Raw genomic sequence first — 20853 nt, forward strand, 5'->3', positions numbered from 1 at the left:
TTTGGATCAATCGTGTAATTTAAATTTCAAGTATGTAAATAACTATTAATAAAGGGGATTTAATATTTAATCTTTAATTTTTATCATTTAACTTCAATCATAGGGTACCAATCTAGGGCGTTGTGGGGGTGCTTAACACCTTCCCCACACGTAATCAACCTTCGAATCCAATTTTTGTTATAAAGGTCATCATTGGACTTTTAAAACCTTTTCTTTTTTCAATGTTTTGAGTAAAACATTGGTAGCGACTCTATGAACCATTTTTTCTCAAAATCATTAATTAAGGATTAATCTGGCTTTCAGGCATTCCCTAATTAATGAGCTTTTTCAAAAGGCAGTCTAAGCCATTGGTCGTAAGATCAGAATTTTTTGAGTTACGACACTTTGTAAGCATTTATTTGGCCTTTTTGGCCTTTGTATGTGTCTTATATTCATGTTTTGGCTTAGATTTATGATAGTGGTATTATGTGATGATTGTTGTAATTTTTACTCAATTTTTGGATTTTTACCCACTTTTACACTTTGTTCTTGTTAAGGCTAGGGGTGGGCAAAATGAACTGAACTGAACTGAACTTATAAAAACTATACTAAACTTAAAAATAGTTCTCATGAACTGAACTAAACTAAATATTAGTTCAGACGAACTGAACTGAACTATTTTTTATTCTATTAAATTGTACTGTACTAAACTATACTGAACTATAATATAAACTAAACTGAACTGCTCTACACCTTAATTTGTTTTTGAACTGCACTATTTTTGAACTGAACTATTCATGAACTGCTTCTAAACTGTGCCTAAACTGTGCCACCAGTTTATGAGCTGTTTATGAACTATACCAAAATCTGCTACTTTTACACACATGTCTTCCCCCAGAAGGAGATTCTCTGATTTCTCCTCTTGCCCTTGCTCACATCTCTTCATTATTTTCTGCAAGCTGTAAATATAATCACAAGAATTACATACCAGGAAGTAACCAAACAAACACTCATAATTATCCTTATAAAATTAAATAAAAGACTCAAACAAACACTCATAATTAGAAGCACACACGCGCAACACATTGATCAAATTCATAGAAAGCTCATGAATGAGGTCATCTGTTTCAACAACTATTTTCTAAATCAATTTTCGCAGAAAATAAACACACTTCACAATAATAGAAGTCCAGAACACCCTCAATATTTTTCTTTCCAGATCTGCTGTGAGAGAAAACAAAATTAAACCATTACGGAACTATGTGGAACATAAAAGTGAGAGACAAAAGAATTTATTTTTTAATTTATCAATTAGAAACATTTTTGACGGAGAAAACAAAATAAACCATTAAAGACGAAGCAGTTCCTCACAAGAAGCAAAATAAACAAAAAAAAAAAACAGAAAAAGTTTTTGACGGAAAAATTCAACACCTAGATGAAGATAAAAAGCTTTTCACACATAGAGAAGGTGAGTGAAGGAAAATAAAAACGAAACTGCATGACCCATTGGAATACTTACGAATGAGTAAAAAAGGGAAGATTGCATTTTTGCATTTACCGGTGGGCGATGGCTGGTGAATTAGGGATTCCAGATTCCTAATAGCGTGCGTGCGTAACAAGAGTCCTTTTGGTGGAGTGGTGCTCGTGCAAAAAGAGGGGTGCGTAACAAGGTTCAGCTTCCTTCTGCACCCATGCCGTGCTCGTGCGTGGTTTTATTTTTTAACGTGTAGTTAATTTTAGTTAACTAAACTATAACTTAAATAAGTTCAATTTTTTAAAACTGAATTAAAAAATAGTTTAGTTCAATTTTATTTTAAATAGTTTTAGTTTTTTAGTTTAAAATAATTCAGTTATTAATAGTTTTAGTTAAGTTAAGTTAATTTTGCCCAGCCCTAGTTAAGGCCATATCTAGATCTCTCGATATTAGATTTGGAAATTCTTAGTATCTATGGAAAGCTAAAATAGAGTTCTACAACTTCTATGTTGGGAGCAAAGGCGAGTTCAGTTGTTAAGAGACCCAAAAATGCATTACAAGGTTGCGGCCTGTGTAGTATTTTCTGTTTGTTTTTAGATTGTAATGTTATGATTTGTTTAGTGATGTAATTAGTTGATTTAGTTGGCTAGGCCTTTAATTAATTAGATTAGGCCCATTATATTTCTCTATTAATAGGTGTTGTGAGACTTGTTGTATACATTTTACATTCATTTTTCAGATTTTAGAGTTGTTTCATCTACAAGTTTCTTCAAATTCTCTCTTCTCCTTCTTCTCTTTTTCTCTTGGAATTTTCTATTTACATTTTTTTCTATGCAAAGGAACTGCAACATCTTGATGAAGATGTGTGGCTAATCCTTTCATCCGATTTAAGGTTTCATGAATTACGGTAAAATTTGAGTTCCCGATTTATTTTTACTATATTAATTCTCTTAGTCTTCTTCTCCGTTCTAGATCTATTTTTCACTCTTCATGATTATGAATTTTGGTTTAATGGATCTAGATCAGATTTGAAGATTAATTTTAGATCTAGATCTAGATTTACATTTAGACCTAAAATAACCTAAATCGCCTAATTTAACTATTCATCGTCCTTGAATTTCAAGGAAATTGTGAGATCGCGATTGCGTTTCATGTTTTCATGGAATTCAATAGATTTAGATCTACATTTAGATTATGTTCATGTTTATTTAGGTTAATTGAATTTGGATTATAATTTGAACCATGAAAGTTTTACTATAGCGATTGAAATCTTGAATTAATGTAATTTTTGATTGAATTTTCTGTTTCTCTTTGCAATATTCTAATTTTTCTTTGCTGTTCATAAAAATCCCCTTTTTAATTGCGTGATAATTTTGGATCCAATTGGCTTGCGTCTTCGAGAAGAATGACCTAGGTTGTTTCCTATATTACAAATTTTTGAGAAAAATCTAGTAACTTTTGATAGTGATTTGGCAAAAGCTAACAATCACCCCCACATAATGTCCTAAAGAGATTTGCCCAGCTTTGATACCAACAAAGTGCAATGATCCGCCCGTTGGACGATCACACTAGTGAAACACATACATACATACATACATACATACATAGAACGAAAATAACATACAACCAGCCACATTAGGATCACATGCATCAATTCCTAGATATTCATTCAACATTTGTATATATATAATCAGTACTGCTAATATATATCAACATCATTCAAATTAAATAGGAGTACCATTATAAGCATGTATATAACAAATATATATATATATATATATATATATATATATATATATATATATATATATCAACATCTATACAGCTTGTAATAAAATGTAAATCAATACCTTGTATATTATCGTACCGATATACAAATCAATTACCTTGCATATCAACATCCCAATATGAAAATCATCACATGTATATTCCATATATATTTAACTATATACATCTTTTTACATAGTGGCATATACATCTCTTTACACTATTGTGTATATACTATGTATATCACATATATATATATATATATATGGATGATTTACTATATATATATATATAACTATTCATATCTCTTTATATATGGGTGTACACAGACTTAAAAAATGTCATCACATATTTCAGTGATATTGGTCGCTTCACTTAACATATGACTCGACCTAACTCCCATACTGTATAAACTAAACTAAGAATCTAAAGGAGTCATCTTACAAAACTTTCCACAATAGGGACTAAATGTCTCAAATGTATTACAATAGCTCAATATAAACAACACAAAAGAATCAATTTTTGAAACAAGGGTATCACCAAGAGAGTCCATCACAAGAAGTTCAACTATTTTACAATGGGAAACCTCTACAAAAATCAACATATAAGGAGTTTTACTAATCTTATTAACCTATACATTATCTCATATGAAAGATAAGAATATTATCTACAACTTTTATGAAGACTTTAAATTCTAAATTCAACATCTACTATACCTAAAATTATAAAAACTGTGACATTTTAGCTTTATGCTAACAACATGACCTTTGCTCACTAAAAGGGTTATAACTTGAGTTCTATACCTCCTTTTTAGGTGATTATAGTGCCATTAGAAATATAGCATCTAAAACTATAACTTTTATGAAGATTTCAAAGCCTAATTTAAAAGGCAACTGATTCGCTCAACACATTCAAATCCGCTCAATAGATTTTGAATCAGGTAGCTTCAGCCTCAAATCGGCTCAACCCTTTAAGAACCACTCAGCCCTTTGCCTTTAGAGACACCCCTGATTTGAGTCCCTAAATCCGCTTAGTCGTTTCATGGTAGAGACTATCTCTGGTTTTTCGCGATTTTAGGGTTTCTAATCCTTTCTAATCCATCCCAACTCACCTACAAGCTCCAATACTCGAATCCAAACCATCAAAACTCATGTAAACAACATGAATATATGAATTCCAAAAACAACAAAAAAAAACAATTCATAGCAAGAATTCGGGTACCTCCCAAAAACACCAAATACCTCAAAAACTCCAAATACCTCAAAAACTCTAATAAACTCAACATATCAACATAATTTTCCACCAATGGGCAAGACAACACCAACAACACAAGATAATTTAATTGCAAGAACTTATCTTACCTCAAACATTTCAAAAAATGGATTTTTTTATCAGAAAGCAGAGCAAAACCACAAAACTTCAAGGTAACTTTATCCCTAGGATTTAGAGCTCTTAAAGTTTGAATTTGACAAACTTCCTTCACAACTATTCCTCAAGAAATCAAGATGAATCTATTTGTGAACTTAGACCAATGATCAACCACCAAAAATTCAGACTCTTTCTCTCTAAAAATTGATATTTCTTAACTTATGAAATTTCTATACTCTAAACATCCTTATATAGCCTTTTCCTGTTTTTGACCAAATTAAACCTTAACTCCTATAATTCCAAATAACCTAACTCTTAAGGATATTCTAATCCCTAGAGCTCTAAAACAACACAAAACAACTCTAAAACAACAAAAAGACAAAAATACCTTCAAAACACTTTATATCACCACCAACAATAAAAATCATTACACAACAAACAATCAAAACTATAGCCTCACCAGACTCTTGTCCACAACTAAATAATCTACAACATGCATGTAAACCCACATACATAACAATATGATCATAAACATTATAACATGCATGCATCAAAACCATAGTGTTATAGGATAAGTTGAAGATTTTCTATTAAAATCAAAATGAATAAGTTTTAACTTAAATATGAAATTCAAGTAAAATTCACATTTATCATACACCACTCTTCTCAATTCATACTTCAAGCCCTTAGCAAACTTTTTACACTTCCAAGCCTCAAAGATAGGTTGGGTCAACAAGCATGCCAAGTGCTCAAACCTCATGGCATACTCACACACTGTCATTCCTCCCTACAACAACCTCATGCACTCAACTTCTTTAGCGTGCCTCACACTCTCTAGAAAATACTTCTCAAGAATCGCCCCTTGAAGCATTCCTAGTCAACTACCACTCCTCTAGTCACTAACATCTAATATGTACCTCGCCACCGGTACTCCGTCCCTTTAACCAACATGTAGACAACATAAGGAAGCTTGCTTTCATCCATACATCTCAACACCATGAAGATCTTCTCCAACTCACAAATCCAGTGATCAGCCACCTCTGGATTTGAATCTCCCCTAAACTGAGGAGGATGACATTTCTTAAACTCAGTCAGGTCCCTACTCTTTTAAGACCCTATATATTGGTCTTATTGCTCCAGTTGTAACTCTCCCTATCTCCATTTGTGCAAAGTGAGCGATTTGTTGTTGCATTGCATGGGCTACCATCTCCATGGCACGAATGATTTTACATAGATCAATACTCCTTGAGGTAACACTCAACAAATACCATGACATCAACCAACACACAACATAAATAACGTAACAACTACACGACAAAAGCACAACAGGCCCACCCCTATAGAGTATCCCTACAAGACTCGACTGACTCTAATACCATAAAAGTGTAACGACTTACCTGGTCACTACACTTACTACGATCCAACAACAACTAAGCGAAAGCACAAGCATTAAGAATTTTCTTAGGATATCATGCAACAAGTAGGTAAATCTCATGTAAACAGTTATATATCTAAGAAATAAAATAAATTGTTCCTAAACATATATATATATATATATATATATATATATATATATATATATATATATATATATATATAATTCATACAAAAGAAGTAACTACAATATACAAAATAAACCTAGTTGTCAGTCAAGCGTCTATATAAGACCTAGCTACATCAAGGTAGCAACCTCCAAAAGAGAGCCACCTCTGGTGTGACTCACCACCGAGCAGCACCACTCAGCCCGCTAATCCTGTCCTACTCTCATACCAAGTATGATCATAGTAGTCCCAAACCACAAAGAAAAACACAAGGTAAACTTGTGAAACAAAATCAATGTCATACAACAGTATGCAACATAAACAGCTTAAAATGAACATCATTCATTACATCATATTAGGTTTTGTCATTATAGATACAATATAACACATAGTCATTAGACAACATCACACTCATAACTTTCATTAGATAACAACCTCTACATCTTTACACCTTCAACTTAACCACTTTTAGTATGCATATATACATATTACCAGACAAGATGTACACTTATATCATCAATATATCACAAACAACATAAAATAACACAAATACTCATTCGACTATCATCCACCTCAATACCTTCAACATAATGACATAATCTACATACATATAAATACAACTAATGCATCGTCATGCATATTAACTACGGAGATCTCCTACAATTAAGGTGAGCAATTTAAGTGGTTTGACCCTAGCTACTGAATCATAGCAGCTAGTATAAAACCAGAAATAGCAGCTAACACTACGATCGAAAACATCAATTAACACTAAGGCTAGAAACAAAGGCTAGCACAAGGCTAGAAACAATGGCTTGCATAAGCTACATTGATTTCTCAGGTTTTGCCACTTAAACAAGGAAGTATGGTACTATGTCAAGGTAGAATAGTTTGTGCATGGGCCTACCACGACATTAGCTTGCAACACTAAGCCCCTTGTGGGATTAGCCCCTTATGGACTAAGTCTCAGACTTTGTACTTTAATCGGTTGGTCACTTATAATTAGTATAGCTCGACTTTGCCCCTATACTATGGTCACTTTATACACGTATGCCTCAATCATGCCCACATACAAATACCACATAGAACCTAGAGGAGACAATTGAAAACAATGTATCCATTCAAAATTCAACTTACTTACTAAAGGGTTCAACCTAGCATATATCTGCATAATGGGATATTAAAGTTTGAAAATATCTTTAACTTTCATCTAGTTTCTATGTATCTAAACATAGACATGTATCACAACGACATGTGTAACAACTGAAAAACTTAACAACTTATCATCATACAAAATTATAGCTTAAACATCATTCATCTTACGTCTTAACCATATGACACACAACATCATATCAACTTACTTTTTTACAACTTAATCATCTTTCAACATATATACCAACTCTCAACTTAAAGATAATAATAAACACAACATTTTGTACATAGTAACTTTATAACTTTCAACTTTAATAACTATTAGCATCCATCTTACAACTATAAGATAACTTAAATCATCAGGGCAATATAACAACTTAGCATCAAGGTAGCTTTACAAATTTAAGCATACATCAATGGAAGCATCATATTGACAATCAACTAAAAATAGCCAAACAACTTAACAATTGAATCAACTTTAAACTCACATGAGTACTTGAAGCACAACTTCCAACAACTAGTACAACTCACAACATGTATAACAATCTCAACATATCAACTTCAATCACAACATAAAGAACTTTGAACATCCTCATACATCATCATCCATATCAATAATTTATCATATAATAACTTAGGACATCGTATATTACCATATGCTATAAGGGAATTAACACATCATTTTCAACATGTAATCATCAATCAGCATTCAACGACAACTTCTACATAACACAGCACAATTGGAGTTCCACTACTCTAATCAAACTCATATATATTTATCTCATATGAAAGCCGAAAAGGTTATCTATAACTCTTATACATACTTCAAGTTCTAACTCTATCATATACTATATTGAAAATTACAAAAATTGTAACAGTTTGCCTAATTGTTGACAACTTGACCTTTGCTCACTAAAAAGGTCATAATCAGAGTTCTTGACCTCCTTTTTAGGTGATTCTAAAACCATTGGAAAGATAACTTCTAGGGCTACAACTTTTATGAAGACAACAAAGTCTAATTTGGAAAGCACAAAACCCCTTAGTTGTTTCAAAACCACTCAGGGGATTCCTTCCAAAACACACATGACTTAATATGCAAATCCGCTCAGTAGTTTCCTTCCAAAGTCACACCTGATTCTAATATGCAAAATCACTCATCCATTTATAAATGACTCAACTTTTTCCTTCTAGAAGCACCTCATTTCTCATTTTTCAATTTTGCTCAACTGTTTCTAAACGACTCAAGCATTTTATGACAAAGACAATCTTTATTTTTCACGATTTTTGAATTTTCAAACCTCTCCATTCCATCCAAGCTTTCTACAAGTTCCAATCTCAAATCTAAACCAAAGAAACTCATCTAAGTAACCAGAATACATAAAAAAAACTAAAGATTTGCACAAAATAGGGTATGCATCCATAAATTTCAAACATTCATTAACTCCCCCTTATGGGTGTTACAAGAACCAAACCGACTCTCCCCAAAAATCACAACTCAGCCATCACAATTCCAGCAACACAACTAAAAAATTAAGGGTTTGGAAGAATCACCAAATCAACTTCACAAGACACAACCAAGGCAAGCTTTCCTTACCTCGTTGACGATCTAGAGCCGACAAGAGGAACAAAGAAGATGATGAGCTCTGTACGACTTCAACATGGGAACTCTTGACTCTGGGGCTTCGAATCACCCATACCAACTAAGTTGGATCAGTTGTAAGAAGTGAGGGAGGGGGGGAGAAATGGGTGTTAGTGAAGAAAGGGAGGGAAGGTTGTTGAGATTTCCGTTGAAGTACTTTTGTTATAATTGTAAATCAGTTTAATTCTATCAACGGTCTCAAACACGGCAAGTATACCGGCCGTTCAAGTAGTAAAAATATCGTATCCACAGGGATTAGAAGGTAAAATAAGCATTTATTGACTATTTGAGACTAAAGAATAATTCCAATTTATAGTTTGTCATGTAAATGTGAGATGAAGAGCATGACTATTGGAATGTTAAAACTATAAAAAGATTAGTTTTAGAATGGGAAAGAGTAGAAATGAGATAATGGTATTGTGAGGCTGTGGGGGTCAGATTTCACCGAACGTAACACTAATGTATCCTTAATCTCTTGTTAAATTCATTGCTTAGTCAACCCAATAGTTTACTCAAACCTAATCCCTTAGAAAAAGAGCCTAGGTGCGGATATTGAATATCAATCCCTTGAGTACCCAATACCTACACCCGCATTACGGGCTAGGGTTTAAGACTATTAATGGGTCAAGCTCTATCCCTAGATACAATCTCCACTAGGCATATGTTCCAGAACTAATTTCAAAGGTATTTCCCAATACTCAATGGAACCTTAAATCATGCAAAGGGTGATCAATCCAAAGCAAGCATTAAGCAAAGAAACAAACACAACAATGAATGAAACAACAAATATATATATAATTGAAAACGTAAGGATTACAATAGAGTATGTTGGCTACATCTAACCCCACAAAATGGGTGAAACCACTCAACAAAGAGGGCAAATACAAAATAGAGATGAAAGGAGGATGAAGAACCGAAGGAAAGATCCGCACATGAACGATCCCAAGCCCTGGGAATCCCTTCTGCAGCTCCTGGAGGCGCCCAATGTGAGAATGAGGGAGAAACCCTCGAAAATGGCTTCAAATACGAGCTTGGGAGGTCAGATTAGGGTTTCGCGCCCGGCGCATAAGTCTTCGCGCCTGGCGCACCGTCTTCTGAGCACTTTCTGCCTCATTATAAGCCCGGCGCAATTACTTTTACGCCCGGCGCAGTGTCTTCCAGAGGCTTTCACGCATTCTCTGCCTTAGATCAAGCCCGGCGCAATTCTCTATTAAGCCCGGCGCAATTCGTTCCAGAGAGTTTTGAGGTACTCTCTGCCTCGATCACGCCCGGCGTGGTGGAGTCTCGCGCCCAGCGCATGTATGACTTCCAGAAGTTCACTGCTCTGTTCTTCTCAAGCCCGGCGCGGCGTCATCTTGCGCCCGGCGCAGCCACTCTACTCTGCTCCTTGGCTCCTTATGTTTCCAATCCCAAAGATCTTCAATCCTCAAATCTCTAGCTCAATACCTGCACAAAAAATGAGGTGTATTAAGGTATTGTTAGCTGAATTTGGGTTAGTTATATCTGCACGCAAAATGAACCAAAAAGAGAACAATTATATTGCAATGGTTCAAAGGATGAGTGGAATTTGTTCAATAAGTCTCATCCAAAAAGAGGTAAAATTGAGACTTAACAAAGGTTACAGTGAAACTCTTTCTGGTCTCTCTCTAAAGATTTCTGAAAAACTGAAGTTTTGAACCCCTTTTCTCAAGAAAACCCATATAAACCCCTTCTAAAGCTAAACCAACTTAACTAAAAACAATCTTCTACTAAATCATACAACTTACAACAGACACCTAAAACATGAGTGTTACATTGAACATTCCTAAACATTAGTTAATGATAAAATATTCTTTGTGATATCTTAAATTGTATTAGTAATTGTTAAGAAGATTATTATTTTCGTATTTCCTTATTATGTAACCTAGCTATATCAGCTTATTAGTGCTTGTATTTTTTTTTTAAATCGGTCACAAATAATATTCAATTTTCCGTGCTGTCAAAAAAAAAATTCAGTTTGCCTATATCTTAATTTTTTGAACACTTTTCTTTCATTTTATTTACATACGCCCTAAACGAACTCGTTAACAAATTACATATTATTCTTATAATCTCTTAATTTATTATTAGTCAAAAGCACAGGTTAAACTGTATGATCATCCCATTACTACAACAAAATTTGTTATTAACGACAATTATTTAATGACAATAATTTAATTGTTGTCATATATAAAAATATTAATGGCTAATATATAATAGCCACTAAAAATGCATTTATATTACATTAAAGTTTACTATTAGCGACAATTATTTATTAGAAAAAACTTAAGTCTCACATCGATTAGAGATAAAATAATTAAATAGTATATAAGTAAGTAATAACTATCACCTTACAGGTTCATTTTATAGGGTTGACTTCTAATTTACTATTCTAAATTGGTATCAAATCACCCATTATTACCAAATTCAATAGTGTTATAAAAACAATTAGAGAACAACTTTCACCTTATAAATCTCACATTTCTTAAGAGACAAAATAATTAAAAAAATAAATTAAAAATTATATAAATAAAAGATAACCCTCATCTTATAAATCTCATATCGAGTAGAGATAAAAAAAAGTATATAAGTTGTGAATTTAGAAAAGGAAATTATAGGAATAAATTATTTAAAGTAAATGAGACAATTGAAAAAAATAATTTTTAATAGCCTTTAAAATGACTACTAGAATTGTCACTAAAAAAAATAAGTTTTTTCGACAATATAGTAGATATTTACCAGCATTTTATATAAATGTCGGTAATAGTATTAGCGACACTGGATACATAAGCATTTATTTAAATGCTGGTAAAAAAACTAATAGTCAATTATATAGCCGCTAAATAATAAATTAATTGCCACAAAAAATTAATTTTGCGTGTAGTGCATGTTCAAATTGTTAATTAGAACAATTTCTCTTAATATTAATATTTGACCTCAATGAAATAAAAAATAATGGACCAACATTTCCTTTTTTCCATAATATTATAAATTTTTTCTTTCAACTTTTATGTTGTTATAACTGTGGAAGAAAATATGCACAAAGTTTTGATGATGCCAAAGCATTGAAATAAATAAAGGTCAAGTTAAAGCAAACTGATCAAGAAGCAAGATCTCAAGTAATAACTAGATAAGTCTTGACTGCTTAGCTTAGTATGTAAAATGAACTTTTAGAATTTGCAAATTTGACTTGGCCATTAAAATAAGAATTTCAAGAAAACCTAAACTTAATACTTTTGAATATAAGAATAAGTTGTTTGAAAAGAAAGCAAAAAAAGTATTCAAAAGATTAAACAAAAATATTTTTAACTGGAAAATAGAAGCTCTTTATATCTTAAGTTTTCATAAGCCAAAACAAGTGACATGTTTCTGGTAATCGATTACCACTTTCTGTAATCGATTACCAGAGAAAGAAAACCTTTCAAAATGTTAAAATGCTCTCTGGTAATCGATTACCATTGACTGTAATCGATTACCAGAAGAGAAATTTTCAAAATTCGAATTTGAACTATACAACGTTTCAAACATTTTGAACTTAAACCGTTGTAATCGATTACCAAGTCTTGTAATCGATTACCAGAGCCTATTTTCTAAAAAATTATAGAGAGTTACAACTCTTCATGAAAAGACATAACTCAAGATACAATTGTCTATAAATACCTATAATTTTTCAGAGAAAGGTGACGAACTCTATTGTGAAAATCATTTAGAAAAACTACTTGGCCAAAAATCATTTGCAAACAATTATCTAAAGAGTTCATCAAGTTCATAGAAAGTGTAATATCTACTCTTTAAAGAGAGTCATTCTTTAAAGAGAGTCATTCTGTAATACCCTGTTGATCTGTTGATCTGTAAAGGAGAAAGGGTTTTTATCCTTGTTGGTGTTTGAATCTCAACACAAGGAAAGGGAGTTCCGAGGTGTTGGAGGATTCAATTCTTGTAAGGTTTACAAGAGTAGTGGAAATCTCAAGTGGGAGACTTGAGGACTGGATGTAGGCAGGATTGGCCGAACCAGTATAAAATCAAGTTTGTAATTCTTCTTTCCTTACACTTTTAATTTCTTGTTATTAATTATAATTGTGTAGTTTGCATCATCATTCATTCCTTCAAATTTGTCTAAGGAAATAAATTGATAAAAAAGTAATTGAAAAATTTTTAAAGAGAAAATTTAGTAAACTTAATTCACCCCCTCTTAAGTTAATTGAGGCTATGGGACTAACAATAACCTTAAGTTTATTACATTATTAGGCTTATTTCTACTTTAACTTGCACGAACCTTTTCATTTTTGTCTTTCCTTACATTTTTGTCGTTTAAATGATATCTTAATAAACCTATTGCATACATTTGTCTACTTTTAATTCACACAAACCTTTATGATTTTGATTTTTATAAAGCACTTTGATAGATTGTGTAAAAAAATAAACAGTTTAATAAACCTTCACCAATTCATGAATTTTTTATTTAGTGAAACTATGATCACTTAATCAAGACTAAGAAGCTAGAGGGCTAGATAGAAAATGGATTCTCTCCATTTCTTTTTACTTCCATTTCTTAAACTTTTGAAAAAATTAATAAAATAAAAATGTATATTTTAAGAAGAGTTATATTTATGCTTTTAAAACTTTAACAACGGAAGAAATAGAGAAGATATTTACTGGACTAAATAATCAAAGTATGATTTAAACCCTTTTTTAAGTATGCTAATATATATCATCATTGCATTTATATTTAAAATATTATCTATGTTAATTCTCATTAATATTTTGATTGATGATAAAAGAAAAAATATTTATAAACTACATTATAGGTGAGACTTTTTTCTCAATGGGATAGAATACAATCCATATTCTGCTGTGTTAAAATGAAATTATTCAATGTGTATTTGTATTTTGTAATATTAAATGAATAACATGAATTTATCAAAACCAGTTTCGTTTTGCAAACCTAGTAGTTGAAGCAAAATTTAGCATTAATTACACCCTTGTTTGGAAGAGAACTGCATATATACGTTAAGCCGTAATTAAATGATCACCGAATTTGTCAAGCTCAAAAGTAGTACAAATTTTGACTCTAGAAAGAAAATTGGACAGATGAATAACATTATCCAACAATTACAACAAATCCGCGTTTGTCAACTTTCAAATTGCCAAGATATCGAGTGTAAACAGGAAATAACAATAAAAGCTTTCCAAATAATTGCACAGAGCGTGGAAGTAATTGCATCTAAAAATATTACTAAAAGAAATAAAAAGAGTTATAAATGGTGATAATTACAATACGTAGACACTATAATAGGTGTTGGAAAGATATAGTACCAAAAGATTTTTGATAGCTACGGTGTGGTTGGAGATGTTGGAATGTGTACTCTACACGTGGGACACTTTGAGAGCGAAAGAAAGAAATTTAGGTGAGGTTAATAAATGAATATGGATATTTTCTCTATTTCTTTTTGTCGTACTATTTTTTAAAACAAGTTTTTATTTATAAGTTTAAAATGATATTAATTATTATATTTTATTTAATTTTAAATACTTTATACATTTATTATTGGTGATGGAATAATAATAATCATAACTACTATAGAAAAATAAAAATAATTTTAATATATAAGAAAAGATAAGGGATCAAGTTACTCCTAGAATAACTTTAAAATAGTTACTTTTTATTTTTACTCTTTATTTTTTCTCAATCTAATAGTAAAAAATGAATTACTCGTTAAAATTATTGGATTAAGAGAAAATAAAATATGAGATGGAGAGTAATTCTTGAAATAATTTCATTCATTATCATATGAAAATATTAATTAATAATTTTAATATATATATTATTTGTTAATATGAAAATAAAAAAGAAATCATATTTTCAAACTAGTGATTTGTTTCAATTAATAAAGCCTTTGATTATTAGTTGTTTTAGATTAAGTGACTTGTTTTGTTTATGTTTAGCTTTCTAGAAGAGTTATGAACAAAGCACATAATTATTTGTTTTTGTCTAGAAAAATCAACATATAGATATAAGGAAGAGTGTAGATGAAGACATGACCTTTTATTGATTTCAAATTGTGAGAGGATTATAATAGATGACTTTACTTTCACTCAAGTTAAAAGACATCCCTATATATAATGGAATAAATGTTAATTCATCATAAACAAATTAATTAATTGAGGATTTTTTTCTTGATTCGTCTTAAAGAAATTTCTAAAAAAAAATTTATTTTTAAAAATTTCTCCAATATTTTATTTTCTCTATATTCTTTATTATGAAACCATTATTTGAAATTTGATTGAAATATATTTTCAACATAATTTTCTTCACGTCTTTTCAATTTTTGTTCAAGATTTTAAAAGAGCTTATTAATTGTGTCACCTATAATATAAATTAATTTTTAATTTTTTCAATCGTAATTATGATTGAATCATATTTATAGGAATAGAAATTAGAATTTTTTCAACAATTTTTTCGTCAAGAATATTTTTCTCATATATTCTCATTTGATTAACTGAATCTTTTATTCTAAAATAATAATCTTTTGTAGTCTTAAAGTCTTCATATTTATTAACTCAAATTTAAAATTGAAGTTTAACATTGTGTACTTTGTCTCTTCCTTAAAATTCCTCCCATAATGTATCACATGCTTCCTTTGCATTTGTGAAATCCATTTTTCTTGAAAACATTATGTCAACAATAGCTTGTTGAAGAACAAATAATACCCTTGAATCCTTCTTATTATTTTCCTTCAACTCCTTCCTTAAACTGGATTAAGAGTTTATATATTTGATACCCTGTAATAGCTAACAATTTTTCAACAATTGAAACTCTAATTCAACACCATTTGCAAAACTCAGCTAATATCAAAGTAATGCCTCAAATTTCTTTGGTATCAATGTGTTTCCTTGTTAAACCCTTTTGTACTTGGCCTTCAAAAGACCTCAAGGGTAACTAAACAAGACAACTAGTATCTAAGTTAAGCTTGAGATTTTTCACTATCACAAAATGTTACGTATTATATGACGCAACAAATAAAGGAAGAACATACCCTTTCTATCATTTTGAGATACATAAGTTAACATAACTATACCTAGGGACTGAGGAAATTTCATAATTATAAGGGGGGAAATGCATTTTATTAAGTGTTAGGGTTAAAATAAAATTTTAGAAGGTCGGAAAATATATTATAACTTCATAAAAATAATATAATATTAGAAATTGCAAATATCTAGCCTTTAAAGTTTTAGTTAGATTACATATTTGAACAGTGAGATATCTCTTATTTATTTCCCTTTTTTTTGGTGTTGTGTGTGTTAAATTCTTTGTATACAAGAATCAAGAATACAGAATCATCGATAAAAGTTATGGAAACATTACAAATAAGAGGATGTGAATCATGTTATGTCACTCATCTCTACAGTTAGTGAACTGTTGTTAAACCTTTCTCACTTGCTACCCTCTCAACAAGCGACCTTTTCCTTTGTATTTTAGATTTGGTTGGTTAATATAAATCACCTTCCTAAGTCCTAACTCTAGTAAACAACATATGAACATGACCACCCAAAACCAAGGAACATGTTTGAAATCAGCAAGGCTTTTAACTGCGGTTGTTGTCACCCTCTGGAGGCCAAAATCATGATCTTTCTGTAAGTGACACAACAGCTATTGCAGTCACAAAACCCTTCAAAACTGTGACATTGTGATTGGAGACTGCACTTAAAACTCTTGAAAATCAAACTTGGACAATTGATTCTTCACTTCTTGATGGGCCGTCTGAGTTGCGTGAAGTAGAGGACTCTGAGTAGCTGTAGGACACTCCAATCTTCTTCAAGGCATTGGATATGAAGCTGTTAGTGCTATTATAAGACTTAATGGAGCTGTCTGAGTCTTGCACTCCAGTGTTCAAAAATGGGGGTTGATTTGGTGTTGGAACATTCACATTTGAATTACTTAGCATGTGAACAACTTGAGACATGGATGGCCTTAGAGTAGCTGAAGCTTGTGTGCAAAGCAATCCAATCTGAAACACCCTTGATGCTTCAGTTTCAGGAAAATCACCACCCAAGCAAGGATCGATAGCTTCAGTTAATGTGTTTAATCGGTAAAGTTTCCAAACCTGGTGACAAAATGATATTTTATCACTAGGTAATTACAAACAAATGAAATGGTTGTTTCAAATTTTGTTCAAATTAAGCACAAGTCTTACAGTTTGTAGAAGTGAACCAGAGTCCTCTCTGAAGACGTTATTTCTCCTGCCACTTACAATCTCCAGAACAAGTACCCCAAAACTATACACATCAGCTTTGTCTGTAAGTTGTCCTCGAATTAGGTACTCGGGAGCCATGTAACCTCTGCTCCAGAAATGAAAAATCAAGTGTGGATTAAGACTATGGAACATGTAAGAGAAATAAATAAAATCAACGGGCCTTTTGTTTATCAAAAAATTAAAAAACGAGAACGACCATATATTAGGACATAAAAGCTATTTAAGTCTTATTTTTTACTTAACAGATTAATTCTTATGGATTTAAGTTTGAACGACTCCTTAAAAGAACCAACAGATATCAAGAACCGACACTAATTATGTATGTAACATGCACAATATCATATGCTAAATCCAAGTACTTACAGTGTTCCTGCAATTCCAGTGCTCAAATGTGACTTATCAGCACCAAAACACCGGGCAAGGCCGAAATCTGCAATCTTAGGAATAAGATTCTCGTCCAGAAGAATATTGCTGCTTTTGATGTCTCTATGGATTATTCTTATTTTAGTGCCTTCATGAAGATATGCAAGCCCTTCTGCTGTTCCAAGAATGATATTAAACCGCTGCTTCCAGTTTAGAATCTGAGTTCTGTTCTTTTCTGCAAAACACATTACCGTGTTTGTCACCTTCATGAAACTAGAGAAAAGCATTTGATATATCTTACTACTCACATATTGGTTGGTTGATGTTAGGAAATTAAAAAAAGTAATTACATTATACTGCAATATAAAAGAGAACTTACCTCCATGAAACAAAAAAAAAAGAAACAAGAGAACTTACCGAAAATAAATTGGTCTAAACTCTTTTTGGGTAAGTACTCATACACAAGGAGGCTCTCAGGGCCTTCAATACTACAACCCAATAGTTTAACAAGGTTCTTGTGTTCAATTCCGCTAATCAAATTCACTTCATTGAAGAACTCATCCACCCATTGCCTGTTATTGAAGATCAACCTCTTAACCGCAACAACTTTCCCATTTGGGAGAACACCTTTGTAAACTGAACCAGCTCCACCTTGGCCTATTTTTCTTGAAGAGTTGAAATAATCCGTGGCCTTCTCAAGTGTTTCATACTTGTAATTCAAGCTAGATTTGCTTATGGAAGAGGAAATCTGACCAAGGTTATTGTTTTCTGAGTGATTCACGAGAAGAAAAATACAGCATAAGAGAGTAACATATAACAATTAACAAATCCATCTTGACGGTGTTGGTAATGATAGTTTCATTTCCAAAATGTTCACCTTTTTTTATCTTTGACAATTTTGTGAAGGCCGCATAAGAGGCAGAGAGAGCGAGCATTATAACTGCAGCTGCTGCCAATACTTCTGCTACTATGACTCCTCTTCTCCTTAAAGATCCTGAAAATTTGAAACTCAGACAAGACATCTACATATGATAGAACTGGCTGTTTGGTTGCTGAGGAAAAAAAAACAGTAACAGAAACATTTTTTTCTCCCTTAGTGTCATCTATGAATTAAGATCTGGAATCTATTTAGGCGTAGGAAAATTGAAAAACATTTGAGTTATAATGATAAAAGACTAATGGATGAAAATTTCGCAAGAAAGATTCAAACCCCATTTGAAAACAAAAGGACAAAACTCAAAACAAAGGTTTTTAAAATTGATCTGCAACCGTAATTTTAGCTCCAACATCTGGATTTTCGGACCGTCAGCAGTTGTGACCTCATTAATATGTTATTCCCCAATATGTCATACACCATGACAAAATATCAAAAACTGTTAACACAAATTGATCGACACTTGTATTCATAAACAGAGGCTGAATTCAATCCCTCCAACTTAGACATAAAATCAAAATTAAAAGTATCACTTTACCCCATAAGATAAACATAATTTGAAAGAGTTATACTACCATATTAAATAAATCATAAAAAAGATTGTAACAAAATGGCGACCACGAGTACAATTAAAACTTTCTTTCAAAGTCATTGCATGTATCACCACCGATCCACCACCGCCTTATCACCATATTCAGAAATCATTGCTACTAAAGTCTAAAACCACCAAAGAAGTTGCCTGTACCTAATCCTTTACTCAATCAATCTATTTGGATGCAAATTTAAAAGAGCCTTTAACAGCTTCATTAGTAAAAAAAAATTCTCTTTACACTCACAAATTCTTCTAAACTTGTATCCAAATAGACTCAACCCCCAACACAAACTAAAAGTCACCACATTCAGCGTAAATTTAGATATCAGATTAAATCAAAGTCCAATAGAAAAACACCCATTCCAATGAAAAGAAAGAAAAAAACTTGTTGAGTGTGGCATTTTTTTTTCAACCCTAGTTGACAGGGTTAATTACTGACCATTTTGAGGATCTGCATGAAGAAGAGGTTGTTGATTATAGAACTTGTGAGTTGAATACCTCAAATAGCATCCAGCATTCAAGGCCCTCCCTTCCCTCTTGGGCAAGCACCCTCTAACCTCCCTCCCAGCTTTCCTCAAGCACTCCCTACACCCCTCCCTCCCAACACTCTTCCAGCACTGAGCCAAAGCATAAACCCCCTCAACCTCTCCCACCCCAAACCCACCACCACCACCACCACCACCACCTTCCCCCACCGCCACGCCCACCACTCTCTCAACCACCCTCCCCACCCTCTCCCCAAGCCCCGCCCTCCCGTCCTCCTCCACTCCCCCGCCGCTGCAGTTCACGCCGTCCCTCGCGCCGTCGGTGGCCTCCGCGTAGAAGTTGTAGTTGTCGTAGCGCAGGAAGCAGCCGTCCAGGTAGATGCGCGCCGCCACCGATGGGAGGCACCGCGGCAGCTTCGTCCGGCTGGCCGCGTAGCAGAGGAGACAGTCCGTGTGCGACATGTCGCCGAAGCATTGCGCGAACCCAAATATGGGAATAACTGATGACGATGACGATGAAGATGATGAAGATGATGATGATGATGATGATGATGGTGATGGTGATGGTGATGCGTTGATGGAGTGCATGCCCCAGTTGCTACTCGCCACCTTCTGCGAGAGCTTCTCCATTTCGTTGATGAAGCTTGGGATGTAGTTCGCCTTCAGAGGCGCCTTCGTTGTGCCGCAGTACAGTCCCGCTTCCGTGATTCGTGGATCCGAGACTGCAACTGAGAAAAACGAGGTGAAGATCAAGACAACCCATGATGAGTACATCAACATGTTTTTGGCAATTCCCTTGCTGGGTTTGCTTTGCTGTACTGTTATTGCTTAACTACTTTTTTGTGTGTAGGTGGGACTTGGATGTTGTTATTATTATTATTATTATTATAACAACGTGTTCTTTCTTCCTACCTCTGTTAGAGAGTATGGAGAAAACAGAGTTATTACAGTTGGTAACTTCAAACTTCAAATTTCTTTGTTCATGTATTTCCCATATTTGTGGAGTGGTGAACTAGTACTGTGTTCGTGCCTAAATCTTCTGCTGTGTGATCATGACTGATGACATAAAATAAAAATATTAAATCACTTTTTATAGAGGTTTCTTTTCTCGTGCACTTTTAAGTACGAATTGGGTTTTTTGAATTTCCTGGACTTAAAAGACAATAATTTTGCAGTTTTATTATTTAATAATTGGCGTCATAGGTTTTACTATAACAATGTTTGTTTGTATAGGCGACGTTTCTTATTTTTTTCTTAATAATTGTAGGGTTTATTACTTTATTTTATGA

At 32.8% G+C, this 20853-nt stretch overlaps 1 protein-coding gene across 1 annotated transcript; it reads right to left on the reverse strand.

Moving 5' to 3' along the window:
- Positions 1-16259: 16259 nt before the first annotated feature.
- On the reverse strand, positions 16260-20548 carry LOC109803078 (cysteine-rich receptor-like protein kinase 42). The gene is made up of 6 exons (XM_083072425.1): positions 19519-20548; positions 18431-18547; positions 17971-18321; positions 17554-17788; positions 17131-17275; positions 16260-17040 (listed from the first exon to the last, which is right to left on the reverse strand). Exons 1-6 carry the CDS (start codon positions 20342-20344, stop codon positions 16657-16659), a joined length of 2058 nt encoding a protein of 685 aa, XP_082928551.1. The 5' UTR covers positions 20345-20548; the 3' UTR covers positions 16260-16656.
- Positions 20549-20853: the final 305 nt, after the last annotated feature.

Source organism: Cajanus cajan, chromosome 4 (assembly GCF_000230855.2).
Source record: "Cajanus cajan strain Asha chromosome 4, NIPB_CcT2T_4, whole genome shotgun sequence".
NCBI lineage: Eukaryota > Viridiplantae > Streptophyta > Magnoliopsida > Fabales > Fabaceae > Cajanus > Cajanus cajan.

Bases quoted from the DNA above. Each gene is read 5' to 3' on its own strand.
- LOC109803078 (XM_083072425.1), bottom strand. From the start codon at position 20,344: ATGTTGATGTACTCATCATGGGTTGTCTTGATCTTCACCTCGTTTTTC. The intron at 18,548-19,518 runs GTCAGTAATTAA...TCAAATTTTCAG, and splicing joins TCATGCAGATCCTCAAAATG to GATCTTTAAGGAGAAGAGGA. The intron at 17,276-17,553 runs GTAAGTACTTGG...TTTCTGGAGCAG, and splicing joins ACTGGAATTGCAGGAACACT to AGGTTACATGGCTCCCGAGT.